We start from the raw sequence: 22,555 nt of genomic DNA, 5'->3' as shown, positions 1-22,555 counted from the left end.
AGGCAGCCAATGTGAGACTCCAGCTACACAGAACCACCTGTCACCTCACTGGCTTAAAACTAACCTACAGTGAATTTGGATTAGCACTGCTCAAGGTTTTTGGAGACCTCCCACTCAAATGACAAGCATGCCCAACTCTATTTAGTGTAGGAGATGTAGTAAGATCACAGCCTGTGGGACTGTGACTTTGGGATAAGCATTCCCATGCCAGGAAGGATAAATACTGTCATGCTAATACTCACCCTGAAAATGTTGATTAATTAAAATTCAACAACATTTAGCAGGTGGGGTACAAAATACACTACATTTGTACAAATGTATATGTAAAATATATATATTATATGTATATAAATATATGTAAAATAATAGCAGATCTGTCAAAGAAGCAACTTCAGAAAGAGCAAACCCATAATTTATATTACAGGGCAAAACAGAAACTTCAAAGCAAAAAGCTTTTTCTCTCTCACAATTCAGAGAGATTAATAAAGTTAATAATATGGGCATGGGAACTGAAAACTGCCAATCGAGAATTTTTTACAAGAGCTCTTATTTTTCTTGTCTCAGACAGGGAATAATTGTGTAGGATTTAATTCTATGCACTTTGGGTTTTAATCAAGGATTTTTGTCAAGAGCAGAATCTGCATAAGCCTCACACACAGACAGGCCCTGGAAAACACGATTTAGCAGCATCAGGGCACAGCACAAACACAACTGCCTGTCAGGAGTTCCTTCCTCCCCATACACCGGCTCCACCCCTGCAGTCCTGTGCTGACATGCTCACAGCAACACAGAATTTATTTCCCAAATCTTGTTTTGTCTCAGGAGAGAGAAAAAAAACACATGTTTTACATAATCCAGAGCATGCAGAAGTGCACACAACATGCGTGTGAGCTCACACAGGTTTGCTTAACCAGGTCTAAGTCTTATTTCCTGCTCATGTAATCTGACAGTCCCCATGTCCCCATGTATGTTTTCTGTCGGGACATTTTGAGGTGCCACTGGCTCTCCCACTCCTTCCCTTCATAAGGAAGTTGCACTCAAACTTCCCATGGTGCTTTTCAAGGCACCACCTTCCCATTTCAGCCAGCTACCCAGCCAGGTGTAAATGCTCCATCTCTGGAAGTGTTCAAGACCAGGCTGGAGCAGCATGGTCTAGTGGAAGGTGTCCCTGCCCATGGCAGGGGGTGGAACCCGACGGACTCTGAGTTCTCTACCAACCCAAACCAGTCTAGGATTCCATGATTCAGTTATATCCCTGTTCCTTTCATCTGCAATTACACATTTCTTACACATCATAGGCTCCATCAGAGCAGGAGACACAGGTTTTCATCATCAGAGGCTGGTAAGAACATCATAGATAAAAACTACCAGGGATGGCACAGATCCCTCACTGGAGTAGGGAGATAGATTAGTCTTCAAGGTCTTCCCTATTCCTCTCCTCTGACAAAAAGGTGGAGTTCAAACACTCCCAAGCACATACACTTGGCTGTCCTGCTCCTGGAAGTACTGAGCACAGCAAAGACACTCTGTCTGGGGAACGTTCTGAGTTATAGGCACTCAGGGGACAGGCCTTGAAGCAGTGTAGATCAGCCCAGAGTCACTGAGACAGCAGTAAGTGTAATTTGTGTTACACAAGGACTGCATTCCTTCAAAATCCTCTCCCTTGGAAAGGAAACCCACTGTGCTCAAAGCCTTGAGCCTGGATCCTTATGAAAACTGCGAGAAGCTGGACTGGAGACATCCCCTCCCTGCAATACCCTTCAGAGCAGTCAGGTTGGTTTGGAGAGTGGTTCCTGCCATTGTCCTCCCAGTTCAGGCACTTCACAGCTGCTGGGAATCAGCCTGACCCAGCACCAGCTTTGAAGCCACCAGACAAGCCATCCAAGGAAGATGGACGATGGGTCAGCTCAGAATGGAAAAGAAATAATGGCTGCGTTTCCTATCCAGTACCAGGAACCAGAGATTTTCTCCAGTTTAATAAGAAATGAGTCATCCATTCAGGACAGCTTTCCTGGGGGAACTGAAGCTATGAGCTGTCCCACCCTTTCTAAAATCCAACAGGCTGACTTCCTGTGTGACAGCGCTGTGGGCGCTGATGCAAACTGTGCTGCTGTAGTGGCCTGGCAGATACAGCTATAAGCACCACACTCTCCCTGGGTAGTTCTGGTTTGCACAGGCAGAAGACTACACTGCTAATGCAAATCATGGCAATTTACCAAATGGCAAAGGTTCTTTGGTGCCAGCAGAATGGCACTGCAGTTATGCCTCTACCTCACAGAAGGTAATGACTAAGACCCCTCGTCCTTCCCAGCCCACGCTCCTGCAGCTCTGCCAAACCTTCTGCTGGAGATCTGGCTGCCATCCTGAGCTGTGCCTTGCAGCATCTCATGAAGCTCAGGCCACACACATTTCCCCTGGCCAGGACTATTTTGATTCCAGCATTAATCATAACAAGAACAGATGGTTGCCTGATGTCTGCAATTAAATTGGCTGCATATGTAACCTCTGGAATTGTAAAGGCAACATTGCAGTCCAGTGAAGAACTCCTACCTTGATCTGCAGGGGAGGGCCTGGCTTGTTTGAGGTGTTGGACGATGGGAACACGCTGCGCAGGAGCCTCCTCTTCAGGCTGTTCTCCCGTGATTTGGAGTTGGGGCTGCCCTCACCTGAGGGCCTGGCATTGGGCTGTCGCTGAAGCCAGCCCTCCTCTGGGCTCTTCACTGGCATCTCGCTGTCCCCCGGCACAGCAGGCACGTGCTGCAGCCCAGAGGTACGCTGCAGACAGCTGCCATCGGCACCCTGGAACTCTGACGGCCCCAGGGACTGGGCTTTTGTCACCATCCCGTTGGGATGAGACTGCCCTTCCAGGCGGGATTTGTAATCCGGCCACATGGTCTGCCTCCGGGCCACCTTGGACCCACCGTTGCAGTTGAGGTAGTTCCCATACTTGTCTGCCCAGTCTCCTTCAGGACTCTGAAGGTACATGTCTGGGGGCCTCTCGTCTCCCAGGAGCCCAAGGGACTGGGCTCTCCTCCTGCTGGTGGGGCTCCTGCCCCTCAGAGTGTTCGAGCTGATGGCAGAAAGCTTCTGGATGTCATTGAGCAAACCAGAGATGTAGCCTTCCACTTCCACGGTGCTGCCCCTCACCACGGTCTGGGAAACACAGAGAAGGTGAGAAGCGAGTCAGAGCTGTAAGAAGCAAGGCTCAATTTCTCTTGTCAAAGGTTAGATTTTGTACATACAGCCAAAGACAACTCAAGGAATTCAGGAAAAATTACCAATTTCACTCTTTTGTTTCACTGTCCTTTACTAAAGGAAAAAAAAGAGTCCTTGGGTTACATCCCGTTGTCAGAGCAGCAGTGCTGTCAGCCAGAGAAGTCAGTGCTGCTGTTGTGCTCATATTCTACAATACAACATTAGAGCAAAACTGTGATATTTCAACACTCCTGGATTTCTTGTGCTGAAACTGTGACACTACATCACTAATGCACTCACCAAGCTCCTGAAATATTAGTTCTCAGAAGTTCCAGCATGCTGCAAGCTCCATTTGCAAAACTCACCTTTGCTGTGCCAATACAAGGTTCATCTCTCCCCTGAAGCACTCTCAATAGCATTGTAATCAGAGTCCCTCAGTCTGCTTCTCTACAATTTCTGCTAATACATCCCAATCCTGACCAGTGCAGACCGTGCTGTTCCAACTCTGCCTCCCTGCTCTGCCCTGCCAAGCTATTATAATTAAAAATGATGAACAAAGGGTCACAGCAGCTCACAACTGCCTTGTAAGCAAACACTGAAGAACAAGGCTTCCATCCAAACAGGCACCAGCTCTGTACAAGTAGGACACTTGAAGCTGTTGGTATATTATGTAGTGTTCTACCTTGTTTTTTTTCTGGAACTGAAAAGCTTACAGAAGCTTTTCTAGTGCTGGGAATCAAAATGTTTCATTTCTCCACAAAAATTTTCAGCACAGGTTCACTCCTACACTTTCATGAACCTCTGCCTGAGGAAAGTCCTTCCCTGGAGTGACAGCAATCTCTTGTTTGCTAACTGAGCTCCAGGGATCTTCTAAACATGCTGAATTAATTACACTGAGACTAATACTTAGCTGGTGCAACATAGCAGCTCCAGTAATTTCAACAGAACACCACCACAGTGCACAAATGAGCACCTGGCTTGCTCAGTGTCTGAGAATGAAAGGCAGAACAGAAGATTTTTGTTCAACAAGGTGAAGAAAGGACAACTCAGCTCACTCCATGGCACACATGGCACACACACCAGCTGCAGCTGGAAATTCTGGTCTGCATTCCTCCTCCCTCACCACCCCACCACCCCCCCCCCCCACTTCCTCCACAGCCCAGCTGCTGTCACAGAACAATGTGCTGGGGACATGAACTTTTTGTCCGAAATGGACAAAAGTCATTCCAGAAAGATGTGCACATTCTCAAAATAAGAAGTCTCCAACAATATGCTACAGCCTCTCCAGAAAATCCACTGCAGTTCTCTTTTCCCCTTCTGTCTAAAACTCCTTAGAATTAGACTCAGGTCACTCCCATGAAGTCAGACCTAGCCCAAGCAGACGGGGAGAGGGGAGTTAATCTTGCTTCACTGCTGTGTTTAAGGGCTACATCAGATTACTGAGGAAACATCCAAATTTGAGCCAAATCTATATGGAGTGCTTCTACACAGCTCATGCCTTACTGACCAAAACTAAGAAATTGTAAGAAAAGCACCATTTTATAAGCTACACACAAACCCAGGAACTACTCTGATAATTGAATCCAGGACTATATATAAGGGCTTGGCCAACTAGCACTTGGAAAAAGAAAAATATCCAATTTATTGATATCATTGAACAGGAATTAACTCAAATGGAGTTTACTAGAAACAGTAAGCTTTGTTATGTAGTCTATGAGAGCATTTGCATTTGGAATTACTGGGAGAAACAGTGCTCATTTAAGATGATTCTTTAGCTTTTAAAGCCTGTTGGGTATTCTGTCCCTGTTCTCTTAAGGATTTGCACCTCCTTTCAAGCTTTTACCACCCTCAGGTTTAGTAAGTCAGACATGAAAGTCCTGACCAGCATAAGGCTCAGGGCAAACTCCAGGAAATCTCTTCACACACATTTCTGTTTCAAAAGTGATGCCTCACACTATTTTTTGAGTATCCATTGCCTAATGCTTGAGGAAACTTGGTTTGCTCTGGAAATGCCATTGGTCCAGTGTCCAGAGCCTCACTGAAGTCAAGATACAGGGGAGTGCTACCACTTCCCCCCGACCCAAAGCCCCCTACCCTGTGATTAATGAAAATTGGGTTGCTTGACGTGATTCTTTTCTTGATAAATCCATACTGTCTGCCAGCTATTATGGCTGCTATCTCCTTAAAAGTGGCTGCAAATAGATTACTTGCTTATTTGTTCCAGTCTCTTTCTGGGGATAGAAATTATTCTGACTGATCTGCAATTCCTTGAATTTCATTAGGCCCAGCTGACTTGAAAATATGCAACTTCTTAGATAAAACTCATTTCTGTTCCTGTTCTTTTCTTATTCTGGCCTGCATTCTCATCCCTTCATGCTCATGCTAATTGTCAGCCCACTGATCACACCTAATGAAGACCAGAGAAAAATCATTAAACACTTAGGAATGCTCAGTGTCATCTGTTAACTTTCTTCCAAAACCAGCAGTGAATAAATTCTTTCCTTCATCCTCCTTCTCCTCCTCAGTGCACTCATGATGTGTCCTTAGTGCCCTTTATGTTCTTTGAGAATATCATCTCTTTTTGTGCCTTGGCCTTCCAGTTTTGCTCCTACATGAATTTCTTTTCTCTTTGCCCTTTATAACTTGACCTAGTTTCCACCCTTCTGAGCAATCCTCCTGCAGTTTAAGCTCATTACAGAGCTCCTGATCTAACCAAGTTGGTCTCTTATTACACATTTTATCTCTTCTCTGGATTGTGCTCCTTTCCTCTACTACATTTTGAACCTCAAAGCACATTCAGGACACCAGGAAATACCTCCTGCTTTTTTTTTTTTTTCCACCTATTCTTCCTAAGCAAGTTTTTCCTTTATAAACCAGCCTGCTGCTCAAAGATCCTGATGGACCATTTCATTTGCAGGTTTGATTAGGTACTGAAGCTCACATTAAACCAAATATAGTCCCCTTCAGTTCCCATGTTTTAAAGCACCTGTACACAAAAAGCTAAATATATTAATCAGATAGCCAACTCTTTTTTATATCCCTCCTAAAAGCAGGTAAGCAACATCTCTGTTTTACAACACACCTTTCAGTTTTTAGACCCCTGCAGGGATTTTTTTTTAACTGGGAACAAAAACTTCTCCCAAGCAAACAAGACTTTAAGCACAATATTTCTGTCACCATCTTTCATTTCTTCTCCTGAAAGGTCAACACAAAGTTGCCTTTTCCCACAGCATGTTCCTGCTGTCACACAGTCTCCAGATGCCAGTACTAGCAGCCACGTAAACCCACCCATCTACAGGAATCACTTGTTTTTCCTTACTGAAGGACATTGTCCCATTACTATGTCCCACTTTCTATTAAAATCCTGGTTTATTAACCATTTTAGCCCAGACCCTAGTTCAGTCCTTGTTGTCCTCACTTGTTCATGAACAGCAAGGCAGTGGTACACTGCTCTCTCTCCCACTTAGGCTTCCCTGGCAACTTAATTACCAGCCAAATTTGCTCACCCACGAGAATGACAAACCTGCTAAAACAGGTCTCTCCATGAACTCTTCTCTTGACTTCCCTGTACGACAGCTGAACGCATCCTGGCTCCTGTCAGGAACCACAGGAGCTTTCACAGGTCCCGATCACTGTGACAGGCAGCCAGCTGGTTATTTCAACAGTGACAGCAACAGGTCAGGATCCTACTGTCCTTATTCCTGATGAAGCTGCTATCACCTTGGGCTATCAAAGCCTGCTACCCACTGAATTCCATACAGATACTACCCTTAGTCCCATTTATGGGGCACCAGAAACAGTGCCTCAACTTGGAGACAAACTCCCTGAGGAGCAGGAAAGAACTGTCTCCCTCCCTTACCTTCATAGGCTGGAGCTGCATCCTTGTGATCCTTGAAGGATCTACCACTGGCTTGGGGCGCCTCAGTGTGTCCAGAATATTCTGCCATTGAGGTGGCAGGCCCACAAATTTGCCCTCCTTTGGGTCAAATGAGGTGTGGACACGGTGCTCAAAGTTCTGCGGGGCCGAGATCTCCGGGCGTTTCTTCTTCTTCTTACGAAACATGATGCCTGAAGGGGAGAAGGCAACACCGTCAGTGCCTGTCTAGGGCTGAAGTGCCCAAGCAGTAAAATCAGGTATCAATTCTACAAGCTAATTATGCTGTATTGAGAACATGTTCCAGTGAAAAGAACTTTATCAGGAGTTGATCACCTGCTTTTACAGATGAAGAAACAGGCACCAAGAGAGAGATGATTTTTGCCCAAGGCCACCTTGCAGGTTCACGGCTCAGATGTGACTTCTAGTGACTTCCCTTATTTCTACAAATTCATATTGCCTGATAAAATGATTTTAAAAGTAATTAAGATATACATATTTATATTTTACCTGCTTGTAACTACATTAAATGGCTTTGGAGTCCAGCCAGTTACACAGAATTGATTCCACCACAAGCCTGAAATTTAAGGTGGCTATGAACAGGGCTCAGGTTGTCTTCTCATTGCTTACTCCAAATAAGTAATATCCACTTGGCTCCCACTTAAAGACAGCAGAACTATTGCCAAAGGAAGAGCTGCCCAAGACTGACTCTGGATCTCAGTTTTTCTTGCTTAGACAGAGGGCTCGAGAGGGAGAGAGGAGGTGGTAGGTGGAAATAAAACTCTGTCAGCAGGTAGCTGAAGAAGCTAAAATTAAAAACTAAGATTCTTTTCCCTTGGGGGCTGAGAGAGACAGCTTGTGTGAACAGCCAGTGCAAGTGCAACAAGCCAGAAGCACCTAACACTGAAATATACCCAAACACAAGAGACTTCAAAATCTGAATTAAGAATTTATAACCAAAAAAAGATACTTAGATAGAAAGCTAAGAGATTGGACCTTTCTGAAATCTGGAAGGTATGAAGGAAAATGAAGCAGAGCTCTGTATACAGTCAAGAGGCAGGAAAGCTGGAAGACTGCAGTGGATTGACATAACCTCTTCACAAAAACCAGACAGGGAAGACAGGGTGAGGCAAGGAGATTTTCTATGGAGAGCCAGGTTTTTCACAGTGGGAGTGGTGGGAGTGAGAGACAGGCATAAATCAAAACAGGAGTGGTCCCAACAGCATAGAAGTAAAAGCTTTCCTGTGACCAGGAGAGTCCAACATCGGAGCAGCCTGTCCAGACAGGCTCCATCCTCAGGGGTTTGCTCTCAAAGCCAAAGCCCTGAGTAATCCAGCCTGACCCTCCAAGATGACCCTGCCTTGAGCAGGGGGGTTGGGCTGCACCTCCCAAAGTCCCTTCTCCCCTGAAATGTTCTATGACTCTACTCACTGCTTTGGGAAAAAGCTGCACAGGTTTTTTAAAGCAGCTAACATCCCCCAATAAACAAAAATAACATTTTTATGCTCTTCCTTTTCCACAGACAACATTACTATTGGCATTTGCTTCTCACTAACACTGCTTACAGCCATGAATGCCATCTCTTCCCTAACACCAGGCTGAGGATTTTTGCCACTTAATCTTCAACTTTGTAGCAGTCACTCTTCCCCTGTACAGGACCTCAGCTTCCAACTATTTGTGCTGGATAAATATTTACAAGGGTCAGAGAGACAGACCGCATAGAGAGATAACCCACTATGGTGTAGACATGAGCACACTTGTAGGCGACATCAGCCTCCAAAATCAGCACATCACAGTGAAATCTATGTCAAACATTTTCCAGGTTGCCCCATTCTAAACTTGTTTAAGGAGCAAAGTGCAGCCACCATCTGAACAATGACTTTGCTCCCTGGTGCTAGACTGGGGTCTTGAAAATCCAATACACAGCGGCTCCCAGTTTGGTTACCACGACCCTGCAGTCACAGGGATAGGAAGTGTTTGTATGGCTGACAAGGACCTTTGCTCCATCTAATCCCCCAGTCATGCAACCCATCCTTGGTGAAACACCAACTTCACACGCTCTGTCCATTGCGACAGCCTGCTAAAGATAACTCCCAGGTGAAAAAGAAAACAAAAGATTAGGAAACAAAAAAACAAAAAACAAACCAAAAAACAAAAAACCCAAAAAAACAAACAAAAAAACAACAACCCACTTATGAAAGAGACTGGAAGCAACTGCTCTGCCTAGGAGAGATTTTGCAGCCAGAATAATCTTTGCTTAGAACAAGCTCCAACGAAAACTCAAATACATCTTATGGGAAGGGTGTCTGTGCTCCAGGTCTGTATTGCAGCTCCTCAAACACAGTGATTAATCTCTCAGGCCCCTTAGGTGCTGCTTATTAACTAATAATCAAGACTAAAAGTCAGAGGGCAATTCTTTAAGGAAAAAAAAGTGCAGACAATCCCAGAAAGGAAAGATACTCTAATAGCTTGTGGTGTTAGTGCTCAAACCAACAGCTGGAGCTGCTGAGGAGCTTGAGAGCCTTCAAGGAAAGCAGGGAGTATCTCTGCAGTATTACAGCAAGTGCTTCAGTTCTGAACCCTTGACTACATGTGAGTTATGACAGCTCCTTGATCCACCTTGACCTGGCCACAGCAATCCCAGTGATCTTACTATTTCAACCAGTACCTCTTCTTCTGCTCCTACTCTCACAGCTTCATAATGAGACGATACCCAGGGCATAGCAGACAGTCTCAAGTTTGCTCTTTTAAGTGCTTCATGTGGCAAAGGGTTCTGTAAAACACGGTGTTACAAATGCCACAATCATTAGCAATTGTAGCATCAATGGTTTTCTGAACATGTCAGGTATTTCCCCATAAGGAGAATGATTCTGGCTTAGGTGCTTCAAAATGCAAAATATTAAAGCCCAGGTGATATTTTGGCCCCAACCAGAACAGTGGCTCTATTTCACCAACTCACTTTGCAGAAGCATGAACAGTACATTTGTATATTTACATAAAATCCCTATCCCTGACAATCAACACGTGGACTATACTTGGATCCCATAGCCAAAAGCATGCTTCCAAAACCCAGAAAGGAGCACCTACTGAGTTCATGGTCTGTTTTAGGAGACTGGTTGGCATGGTCTGCATCTACCTTATTGGCTTAAAACAGACATCTTAAAAACAACAAAATGTAATCAGCTCCAAATACAACACACCCCTGGGCATCCAATGGCATTTGCTTTATATGGTCAGCATCAATCCCTGATTATAAAGAGATCAGACAGGTGGTTTAAAGGTAAACGGCATTAGGATCAAATTAAATACATACACTAAAAATAGTTATTTGAAATCCAATGAATTCTAATAATCTTGGTAGGTTTTGCATCTCATTGAGGAGATCTGTATTTAACCAGTCTCCTTTCACTTTGTGGTTTTCATGCAAGAGCTGTTTACTTGTATTTCCAATACCAGCTAAAGAACGCTTATTGTTAAATAAAACACATAAAACCAGGCCTTTTCTAAGTCAGTGAGAAATTCATAAGAACATTTTATGCATATAAGATTTTGTAAATCAAGCCAAACCTGTATTTAAACACAGACAGCATCCCTTTAATATAACAACACAAATACTGTGACACTGATTTTATAATAATCTACTAGACTTTAGTCTTTCATTCAGTGCTGACAACCGTACTGTAAGAAATGTACAAACATAAATAATAAAAGTCACTACCACAAGACAAAAGCAGTCGGAGATTGAAATTCTCTCAGCGATCCATTCCTGCTGCCTGGGAAACCACGTTAGGTTTTTCAACTCCAGATATAGCTGTTCCTAGATGATATAGTTCCAAAAGCTGTCACATCTGCCAGTGAGCACGAGAAAAAAATCCCACAGCCAGCAGATCCAGAGCAGGGGGAGGGATCAACTGGGAAGGAGGGGCAAGAAGAGAGAGGGGTCAGCCTCAGATGAGAGGAAGGGGTGGGAAGATTAAGGATGGAAGGGGAATGAGAGTTAGGAAGGAAGAGAGAAATGGGTGGGAGACAGGCAACCCGAGGAGGAGGGCACTGAAAAGAAGCAACATCACCCGGAGAGGGAAAAAAAAAAAAAAAAAAAAAGTAGATAAATGTTATCAAGAGTGGCTCGTTCCAACGCCCAGACAAAGGCAGCAGCGTGCACTGCCTTTTCACCCGACCTGCCTCCACCCTGCTCACGTCCAGCCACACGTTCCGCCAGGACACCACGCCGTCCGGAGCCGTGCTCATACCCTCCCTCACTCACACATGCACTTGATGATAGCACGGCAGCACAGAGCTACTTCAGTCTCACTTGTGCAGTTTCCAGTTAAAAATAAGCTCTCCCTCCCCCTCCTTGCTGCAGCACTGAACTCGTTCATCAGCTCATTGCGTCGCTATCGCAGATCTGGACGCAGCTCCCTACATTCCTCCTGCCCCGGACCAGAGATAACGCTTGGTCCCTGGGCTCAAGAAAGCCATTCCCATCATTTCCAAGTCCTCCCACAGCTGATCTGCCAAACTGCTCTGGCCAGCTCCAAAAGGAGAGGGAGAGAAGGAGAACTCTTCCTACAGGACCTGAGGAACTGCAATATGCAGATCGAGTTTGCAGTAGGAAGATGAAGATCCCAGAGAACCTGCCAATTAAAAGGAAAAATGTATTTCCATACTCTGCTACTCAGGTCACTGTCATATGCTGCATTTGAAATGGATTACAGGATAACTAGGCCATTATCCATGCATGTCATATGCATGTGTTCACACAAATGTATGTGTGAATATGCACATCGGGAATTTCACTGCATCCAATACCTTCTAAAATACTTACGTTTGCCTTCTTGAGGTTTCCAACACTCTTATTATTTATAACAAGCCATAAACGATCATAGCAGTTTGCAAACAAAGGGAAATGACAGGTTAGGTCCCTGAAGAGCTGACAAACCTAGATGTGACTTTACACAGCAAGGAATGGCAACAAGGGTCAGTGAAAGGGAAAAAGAAAGGCCAAATGGTCCAAAAATCTGAAACAGGATCCTAGAGCATTGTCCTGACACCTTCCAACATTTGTCTGCAATTCTAGTTTTAGAAATACTGGTTGAAGTACTTTTTTTCCTCCCAAAGGAAGAGTGGATATTTCCTTGCTGTGCTGTCCCTTTCCTCATTTCAAGTCCTTTCCTTCTATTCCTTTCTCCCTCACCAGCCTCCCATGGCAAAGCTGCGTGTTGGAGCAAAGCAACAGCACAGCAAACTAACGTAATGCTCTAAATCCTGACCAAACACACATGAGAGCACAGATTAATATTACATTAGAAATGAGCTTAGGGACACACATATTTGTTTTATTGGTGGGTTTATTTCTGAGGAATGAGAAGAACAGCACAACTGGCTTGATATTTTTTGCCATGCCTCCACTGAGCAAGGTCTGAAGGCTTCTGAAGGCTTCGGTGCTGCCTTTCTCTCCCCTGCTCCATTTCCTTGCTCATAAATTAGGACTAAAACCTACAACACAGTGAACGCCTATTTGCTCAGCTTGTTTGGGACGCTGCTGGGTTACATACTTTTAGATGTGTTTTAGCTATACCATAGCAAATTCATTCTGAGACATAAATAAAAGCACTTGCAAAGAAAACACCTCTTGAACTTTCCAAAACCAGTACAGGCATGTCCCAAATGCTAATGAGCTTTATCCCTTGACAAATAACAAAGTTTTCCATTATTTACAGTCCCCTAGAAATCCCAGCTGAAGAAGTCACCATCCCATTGTCTCTGTCTCTGAAGTCAGGCCCCACCCTCTAGAGGTTTCATCTGAACAGACGAAAGGTGAAGAAAGGGAATTATTATCCTCATTTGCAGATGAGACAGAAAAAAAATTACTAGCCCTGTTTCTTCCCACCTATGTCTAGATTAGCAGATCTACAGCATCTTCCAGGTATGTCTCCTGGCTGCTTTTTAACTTTATATCAAGGCCAGATCCAGGCCCAACACTTCCACAAAGAGAAAACATGGGTGCAGGGCTCCAGTAGAGGCCAATACATGCTGTGACCACAGGTTTGATCTGGACACCAGCACGTAGGTCCAGAAGCCTTGATAGAACCCAGCAGCAGAGACAGAAATCACACCCAAACCTCAGCTGCAGTCCAGTGCCTTCATTACAAGAGCAGCCTTTCCCACCTGGGGCTCAGTGTGTGAGAGGGTACAGCCACCAAATGCTACAGCAGCAACAGGGAGGGCAGCTCACTCATTGTGTCCTTGGCATGCAGAGCCAGCAGGACGTGTGCTGCAGGTCACCAGGCTGAGACCAAAGCCACAATAAATCTGACCCTTTTCCCCACCTTTTACATGATTCATGTGGCTCATGTCCTGTTCTGGCTATACCAAACCACGCTGTGCTGCACCTCTGACACTCACCTCACACCTATGCCCCTCCCTGATCCCTGTCCAAAGAGCAGCTGCACTGTTCCACGTGGATTTCCTGACATTATTTGGCCATGAAGGATGCATAAGAGTCAAAAACAAGTTGCTGTATTTTTCTGTTAATGCAAAGCACCACAGAGCTTCAAGATAGGACTTCACTCTCAGCTGTCTTGTGTGACAGATACATTCAAAATCAGCATAAAAGTACTATCAAGATTAGAATAAGAACATTTAAGGTCCCATCTCCAAAAATTCACATGAATAGCAACATCTTACATATCAGAAAAGAGGTTACGTTGGGACAAGCCAAGGGGCCACATCTGGCATGTGGGGTCACATGGCAGGGGAAGGAGCCAAGGCACTGGGCACCACATCCTGCGGCTCCATGTGAGCCCTGGAACCTCAGCGTGTTCTTGCACGGCTCGCAGATCCAGCTGCCTCTGGCACATGGGGTTACAAGAGGGAAGCTGCAGCTCCGTGCTGCAAATGGGCACAGCACAGATTTTACTGTATGCCGGAAGAGTCACACACTCAGGGAGCAGGGCTGAATTCTCACAAGCAGAGCTGTCCCAGCAGAGGCACTGGTGATCACTGTCCTGGATCACCATAATCACTCCAGCAGCATAGCAAAGGGCTGAAGAGATGCCCCAGCAATTCCCCAGATCACCCAAGTATAGAGATGCAAGAGTTAAACTTCCTTCCAGCCAGCATTAAACAATCTCAGTCCCTAGTTATGCTCATCATGTTCTCCCAAAGAGAGATACAAATATACTTAATTGCTGTCAGCAGCCTGCAAGGCAGTTTGCCTGTGCTATCCCCACAGGATAACTGATGGGAAAACTGCAGCCAAGGCAGTGCTCCCCAAAACATGGAGGGACAGATTCACTTAAACCCTACAACCTGCCTGACCCTCAGTGCCTTCCTGCTCACTGCTGCCAATACTGAGATGCAAATTTAAATCGCAACAGACAAGTCTTCTCTCGGGGAATATCGGTTATCCTGCTCTGTTTGCCACGACTGTGAGTGTTCACACAGCCCTCTGTACATTAAAACCTGAGGTGCACTCCCTACATGAGATAAATGACTGCTATTGGCTACAGCTACATTCTTCTACATTGTTCATCAATTAATTACAAAATAATCTAATTACTAACACTACAAGTTAAATGGCTGAGCCCTAGGGAAAGTATAATTTCCTGAGACATTTTGGAGGGAAATAGGTTTCAACTTTTAGTCCATGGGCACCTTCCATCCCCACTGTTCTCTTTTGCCAGACAAATGGAAGGTCAGTCTCAGAACAGCAGTATCATTGCTAAGACTGAATGGCAGTGCATTAGTCCTCAAACCACACGGTAATCCTGCAGCTTTAGAAACCATAATGAGAAATTCCTTAAAAACAAGACCTGTAGCAGCCAAGTGCTGATTTTGCGCTCCATTGCACTAAGTCTATGCCATTATAACTCAAAGTCAGTGAGACTGGTGCAGGAGAAGTGTTAGTGCCACAGACAAGGAAGCTGCTCCCCAGTCCAGAACCCACCCTGAGGAGGTGTCCGAGTTTGCTGTGCTCTCTGCAGCTCTCAGTGCTGAGCAATGCTTCAGCAACTCCTGCTCACTTGTGTCCTGTCCAGGTACAGAGCTCATGTGCTGCTCTGACAGGGATGGAACTTCAGCAGGGTGCCCCTGTAGGTACCCAAAAAACCCTCAAGTGCAATACAGAGCTCAGAGCCTGGCTGTGTGTTTTCACTTGCAGTTGGGTTAAGCTAGTCCAATCTGCTTTAAGCAATTTTGTTTAAAGCAATTTACACAAATATTTAGCGCTTTTTTCTGCCTGTGAATTTCCCTAAGCATATTACAGAAGTAGGTTAAAAAGAGCTCTTTTTTTTTTCCTGGTTAGAGGCAGGACAGCCAAACTTTAAAAAATTCTCCTTAATTTCATTCTCCTTGGGAATGAAAACCATTTTGCGACCAAGCAAGTGCTGTTTCTTGCTTTGCAAGCCTTGGCAGCAGGACTCAGGGTGGCCTTCCCAGGTACATCCATACTCACACCCATCTAGACAGCAACATCCCCTATGCACAGAGCAGGCTTTCCATCTGGGAGCACAGTTACTAATCCAGCAAGCTATTTGCTGACAGCTCTTTCCACTATTTGATCAGCTTTGCTCCTAGATTCAGAAATCATTGTTCACACACCTCACAGGATGTACACACCAAGGCAGCACTGAATGTTAAAAGCAATATAAAGCTTCATCACACCATCAGGAATGAGACTTTTCTGTGAGAGAGGGCTGGGGAGAAAGCGAGGCAACAGCTCCCTTCCCCAGCAGCTGTGTTAGGGGCTGACTCAGGTTGTACCCAAACAGAGAACTCAGAAAAGCAGACAAAGAGAGGGCAAAGGTCTCTTACTCTCTCCCCCAGCCTCACCTGAGAGTTCACACTCACCAGACACAAATTGCTCTTCTGTATTTTCAGTGCTCTGTCCCCAAATACATTAAAGCATTAATGTCCTGGCAAAGAAGAAACCAAGTATTAATAGATAGAACTATTTTCTGTCACTGCAAATACCTGCCTGTATGCACTGGTTACCTGACAAAAATGAGTACAAATGCCCAATAAAACTGTATATTGTAATTAAAATAGGACGAAATTAGGCAGCGTTCAGCCAGCCAAAATACACACACCCAGCCCCACACGAGTACTCCAGCATAGTTTCAGGAGGTGTTCTGAAAGGATCCTGGCCAGCACAGCTGCCAGAAGGATGGGAATACACATGGGAAATGCTTAAACTAGACCTCTCTGTAAGGTATGGTGAGGGTCCTTGCAGATACAAGACACTCAAGAGCAGATATTGCTCTGTCTCCTGTAAAGGCAATGAGTATGCATGTTCCTGACATGCTGTCTGCTCTCTCAAGCATCATCCAGAGTAACTTTTAACCCCTTCTTCACCCCAAGGTTTTAAGAGCATCACCCTGCAAGATTCAATAAAGCATTTTCTCTCCACATTCCCCATCCTCTTGAGTGTCAGTTGGCTCAACTGCCAGACCTCAGCCCCACACGTTGTCCCACCTCATAGACCCTGGAAAGCAAAAACCACAAGATCTTACTGGCAGTCCTGCAGCAACAATGCCGGTGGTGGACAGTTCCAAGGGAGAGGAGAAGGAAGGGTCCTGGAGGTAAGCTCTCCCACTGTCATGCAGCAAAGCCGATTGGAGGACGGTGTTGCTGGGCTATAGGAGTAAAGATGAAGCAAACTCCTTCCCAAAGGAATCCAGCTCCCAGTTTTTCTTCCCTTCCAGAAACATCCCTTGAGAGAAAAAACTGTATGACCCCCCGAACTATTCCACTCTCACTTCACCCCAGGCTGGCACTGCCAACACACGTGTGATTATTACGCTAATCCTTGGCAGTGGCATGGCTCAGCTCCGAAGGGAAGGGGTTAAGCCGAGGCAGCACAGCCACTGGGAAGCAGAGACTTAGTTTAAACTGACAAACCCAGTCCTCCGTAAACACAGGGAACAAATCCCATGAAACAGCAGCCATTAGGACGGTTGCTCTGGCTTTAAAGCAAGCAAGCTAATCAATGTTGACCCCCAAATCTGCGGGAGGGTGCTTACCCCTGACTCCTCATTGCTCCGTGACCAGAGGTGAAGTGAGAATGCTCTGCCACTGGAATCCGCTGACGCGTCGATAAACTTGAGAGAGAAAGACGGCAGGAGAAAGCGGGAGAAGAAAAAGGGGTGGAGGCAAGTCTGACATGTTTGTACAGTGCCTGGTTCACCTAAGCTGCCGAGTTTGATTTCAGGGTGTGGTAGCAGATGGGACACAGAAGCGCTCAGCGTGGAGAAGACTCAGATTCCTGTTCCATGGAAAACAACAGATGCCAATAGCAGAGCCTGTTGGAACCATCTCACCTTCTTCTCACTGTCTCCTCTCTTGGTCCCTAGAGGGAATGAAAGAAAGAGCTCAGAGTCACACCTGGACACCACGATGTGCTATGTCTCAGGCAAGAACCTTGGGAAGATCGTCTCCCATTCCCCTCTGCCCTATTTCACACCCCACTTCACTGTGATTTATTAAAGCTCCACTCGTCAGCTCTTCTCTCTCGGCTCCACAGCCTCGGGGCCAGGAGCTGCTGAACCTTCTAACAAACCCAACATCTCCGCCTGTGTCGCCTGGCTGCAAATTTCAGGACCTGCCACCAATCCCTTGTCATTCCAGGAAGGAAAGCTTTGATTGCTTGCTTTATGGCTTGCTGTAGAAGAATTCATCCCATTTATTTGCATTGCAGATGAGCAGCACATGACCTAGTGCTTTTACTTTTCCCCTGTCCTCGCCATGAGTCAGTGCTGCCAGATCTAGAGTCTGGGATCACCCTCTAATCCAGTTGCGCTGCCTGTGCCTCAGGGTTTACTGACTCCTGGAAATAGACTTTCCACAAGCAGCAGGACACCAGCTCCGGCAGTAGCAGTGCCAGCTGGGCTTGGTGACTGGGCCATCATCAGAGGACACTTTGGGGATTACAGCCTGGAGCAGTCACAGTTCATGGCAGCAAACCCATCAGCTGCCCTTGCTCCATTGCAAACAAACCTCATTGGCCTCTGCAAACCACTGACAATGCTGGCTTAACCCTCAGATATTTTTAGGTCCAAAGAACAGAGATATAAAGCATAAAAACCCACTCCAGTGACTTTTTAGAGGTTTCTTTTTATAACATTGGTTTTGTTGAACCAGCCTTAAATAAATGAGAGACATGCTACAAATAATCATTAGGTGGTCATTATTATTGCTGAGAGTGGCTTGTCCCACAGTGAATAGGCCAGCCCAGTGACCTTTTAGCCATGTTCCCCTCATTCCCATTTTCCTCCCTACCTGTTCATTCCAACTGAAAGAGCTGCAGTATCTTTGTACAAGCGCCAGAGTCCCAGCTGTAGTTGGAATTCATGAGCTCTACAGTACTATCATGGAGAAGGAACAGAACCAAAGTTCATAGAGAGAATGTTTTGGAACAGATGGGTCAGACTGAAGTTCCTAGTCTTCATTTCCCAACCTAAGTTGTGGAAGGCTGCTTCCTGAACATGCAGTCACCCATTCTACATTACACTGCAGGTCCCTGCCTGCAACAGTGACCCAGGTTTCCTGCCTGTTCCCTCCCCAGGGTATAGGAAATAGAGCTAGCCAGGTTCCTTTCTGTCTGAGGATTAGCTTCTCTCTCCTATGGGGCAGGCCCCATACACAGATGTAATTAAAAGAAGGAAAGTTCCCTTTAATAGTAAAAAATCATAGTAAATAATAAAGGGGGACAGCATTCTTTCCCAAAGCACTGGAACTCACAGAGCAGAGCAGCGTGGTGGAGAATCAGGGATGAGAAAGCAGAGCGTGAACCTGGTAGGTGCGGATGGCAAACTGTCCCTGTCATCTGTGCACCTGGGCTTTGCTGCTGTGCCAGGCAGTGAGGAGTCATCTGCACAGCCATGGCGTGGGGAGCGTCACACACAAACAGCTTCTACAGTCTACAAGGAGTCATGCAGCCTTGGAGCTGGCTCCACATTTGCATGAATATTGTATTTCCTGGGTTACATGCTAGCACAGTCTTCTAGAACAAGACTTGAGTTCATTATAAATGGCAGAGCCTGATTTTACTTGTCAAGACACAAGGTTAGATGAAACCAAGGTGGTTCTGAGTCAGTGTGAACTCTGCTGCCTACAATCTTAATGAAAAATCAGGACATTTTCCAGTCTTTATATTCACAAGTTTGGTCCCAGCAGTCCCGCAGACTTTGAAGAAAAATTTCCCAGTAAAAGTGACACGTCTCTAATTTTCCCCTTCAGCAACTATCCCTTCATTACACATTTTACTGCTCCTTGCCTGCCTACTGCTCCCTTCTTACCTAGAGAATTGCACAAGACAATATAAATAATTATACTGGCACATTTATATAAACACGCAATACACGCCCCACTCCTCCTACGGCTGCTCTGTGCTTCTCACTCAGGTCCCGTCAGTCTCCGGGACAGCCATTCCTGGCAGCAACAAGTGCTGCAGGGTGCGTTGACTAAACGTCTGCATTGCAGCCTGCCTGATTTATCTTCCCAGCAAAGGCCATTCCATATTCCATGTCCCCTCCCCAGACACAAAGCAAAGCAAATTTCAGATCCAAACTGCTGATCTCGCCTTGTTCCTCACCCTGCCCAGCCACATCACTGTGCTAGGAGAGCTCCAGGATCTCACATCCTGCACTACGGCTGCAGTAGGTTCCATTTAATCACCACTGGAGAAGGATTTTGTGATGAAAACCCTACTATTAAATGTTTTCCTATTTCAATAGGCAACATTGGGGACTTTTGACTTAAAAAATAAAAGGTCAGAGACACCCAGGCCAACTGTACCATATACAATGTCTGTCTTCTACCTCAGCCAGGAGAAACATACCTGCCCGCTTGTCTGAAGCTTGTGGGAACTGGGAAAACTGGTAAGGAAAATGGATCTGTATTCAACAGAGCTTCCAGGAAAAGCCTAACAACAGCAGTTCCACCTATGAAGCCAGGCTGTGGGGCTCAGGACCAGACTTTCCATCAAATCTCTGTGCTCAGGGATCAGATAGCAAGCAGAAATGCTCTTCCACACAGAACCCCTTTCTTTTTCATGTTCTGTAAATCCAGAGAAGCTGGCTAGGGAAGTGAAAGAATACACTTAAGGAGTGGGACAAAGGGGTCACTATGAGAGAGGGCGTGTTGCAAATTCGAACATCAGTACCAACCGGTGGGAGGAGGCACAAGATAGGAATCAAGTCTGGGAGTCTATAATCAACACATGATGTGAAGTCAGGACTGGAGATAAGGAAGGAGCAATCCAGAGGCAGTTTCACTTTAAATAAGTGCTTACAGTTTAGCCACCTTTCCTCAAGGGTATCCCATTCAGAGGTGGGCAGAACATTCCAGGAGAGCATTTACCTGGATAGCCAGCTCCAGTGTTTGGGTTATCCTCCTGCTTACTATGCATTTCTGCCATTATCCAGGTAGTGTCCTGAGATACCAGCAGGACAAAGCCCTGCTTGCACTCCAGCTGCAAGAGCTCACCCAGTGTTTTTATCCAAAGTTTGCAGTCTAAACCAGGGCAGGTTGTTTTCTGATTCAAAACAAAACGCAAATGCATAAGAACTGAAGAACTGGAAGTTCATCGAGCAAGTCCTTTGCCTCTGCCAGAGCTCTGGGTGCTGTTGAAGATCTGGACACATCCCCACACTCCTATCTGGCAGGGCCATGGGAAGCTCAGAGTCCCACTTTATGCCAAACAATGCAGACTGGGGCACATGGAAGAAGGAAATCTGTCCTGCTTCAGGCTTGTATTGGCTTACAGCCAGGTTCTCCTGGGCCAAACAACTCCTGTGGTGGGGCAAAACACAGCCAGCAAGGAAACAGAACAAGGGCCTGCAAATTCTGCCAAACTGAGAATGCCAGAGGCAAGAAGCACAGAATCATTAAGGCTGGAAAAGACCTCTAAGATCATCAATCCAACCTTTGACCCAGCAGACCAGAGCACTGAGTGCCACATCCAGTCCTTCCTTGAACACCTCCAAGGATGGTGACACCACCACTGCCCTGGTGCAGTGCCCCAGTGTCTGACAACTTTCAGTGAAGAAAGCAGGTTAAGCTTAGAGAGGGTAAGAAAACATCAGACTCTGAAAATTTTAACTCCCACTCTCATGAGAAACTGAGGTTAAAGCTCAAGAAAAAGCACCTGAACACAGCACATGCTATTTTGCTACTGGTTAAATTCCTGTGGCTTGGTAGACATTCCCTGCAGATAATATCAACACAGCTTGGAACACAGCCACCGCACACTTCTTCGAGATCTTTTACTTGCAAAAATTCACAGACTTATTTGGTTATAACAGAAGTAACATCATGGTCCACCACACAAGCCTTTGCTACCCTCTACATAAGGTGCATCTTCTGCTTTCCACAAAAGTCATGACGATCTGTCCTGCAATGGCGACATCACAGCAGAAGCCAACGTTGCCTACAGATTCCCAGGTCACCTTGGGAAAGGCATTCTGCACGCTGGTAAAATGACTGTGACAATGCTCAACTCCCCCAGAACAGAGGCGGCTTAATCTGTTGTTTTTCCAAGCATGCTGCGATCCTTAAGGATGCTATAGAAATGCAGATTGAAATCCCTCGCTGGCACCAGAGGAATACAGACCGCAGCCTCTGTTCTGAATAACTAGGTCAGTCAGCTATCGCTGAGGTATTAGCCAGAATCCAGCGAATTCCTAGTGGCTAAAATAACGGCTGCAAAAGTCTAACACCATTTGCTGCCATTAGTCACTCTACCTCTGGGTACACTCAAACCCAACTCTCAAGAGCTTAGAATAATTTGAGGGTTGGAGCCTATGCTTGTCAAAATCCAAGCACGTGTCTCTGTGCAGCACAGGTTTCCCATCCCACTTGCAGCCTTGTGGAGGCAGGGAACAACTCTCCTCGCAGCCAACTCAGCCTTACCCTGAAAGCATTCAGCCCAGGAAAATCAGGAAGATGCACTGCTAATCCCATGCCAGGGAACAAATATCCCTCCCAGCAGCAGCTTCCCTAAGGCAAGTACAGGAGAGGGCTTTGACCTATGGTGGTGAGTGGGTGACATTTTTGGGGAGAAGGCTGATAGAGGCAGAGCAGCTATTCCTCTCTGGAACAAAAGAGGGGAGGGGCTGACAACTGCAATAGGAACAAGTATCCAAAATTTATTTCAACCCCTTCCATCTGCTGAGGCTGGATCAAGCATTTGGTTTCCTCTCCCTGGAAATAGGAAGCATTTGAAGGGTTAAAACCTGGTTTGTTTTGTTTGATTTTTTTTACTATTATTTAATTTATTTTCAAGCTCTGGTTGTTTCAGGAGCCTGGTCTACAGTTCAGTCAGACAAAGTCATGCCACAACACAGCAGCCACAACCTGCAATGCAGGAACTGGACCTTCTTGTTCTGCCACTGAGAGCAGCATGTCACAATACTGTACCCTCGGTTTCACTTATCTCCACAAGCAGTGAATGCTCTGGAGTCCACAGGAGGGGTTGCAAAGGATTAA

The 22,555-nt window shown here is 45.7% G+C and overlaps 1 protein-coding gene across 7 annotated transcripts in view; it reads right to left on the bottom strand.

Moving 5' to 3' along the window:
• PAK6 (p21 (RAC1) activated kinase 6) overlaps positions 1-22,555 on the bottom strand; it is a 42,401-nt gene that overhangs the window by 9,149 nt on the left and 10,697 nt on the right. For 3 of the 7 annotated variants that reach the window (XM_088058243.1, XM_088058246.1, XM_088058244.1), the window contains 5 exons: positions 17,092-17,417; positions 16,582-16,704; positions 15,920-15,984; positions 7,055-7,263; positions 2,551-3,153 (listed from right to left, as the gene is read on the bottom strand). In XM_088058243.1, coding sequence (XP_087914369.1) covers positions 2,551-3,153; positions 7,055-7,258 — 807 coding nt within the window. In that variant the 5' untranslated portion in view covers positions 7,259-7,263; positions 15,920-15,984; positions 16,582-16,704; positions 17,092-17,417. Of the gene's footprint in view, positions 1-2,550; positions 3,154-7,054; positions 7,264-10,787; positions 10,949-15,919; positions 15,985-16,581; positions 16,768-17,091; positions 17,418-18,346; positions 18,368-22,555 lie in introns of those variants that run through there. The other 4 variants (XM_088058247.1, XM_088058245.1, XM_005529069.3 and 1 more) reach the window with 4 other exon arrangements.

This window comes from Pseudopodoces humilis, chromosome 7 (genome assembly GCF_049639895.1).
Source record: "Pseudopodoces humilis isolate 2021_Gansu_Grassland_sample_001 chromosome 7, ASM4963989v1, whole genome shotgun sequence".
Lineage (NCBI taxonomy): Eukaryota > Metazoa > Chordata > Aves > Passeriformes > Paridae > Pseudopodoces > Pseudopodoces humilis.
This window is presented reverse-complemented; position numbering and strand designations above follow the sequence as displayed.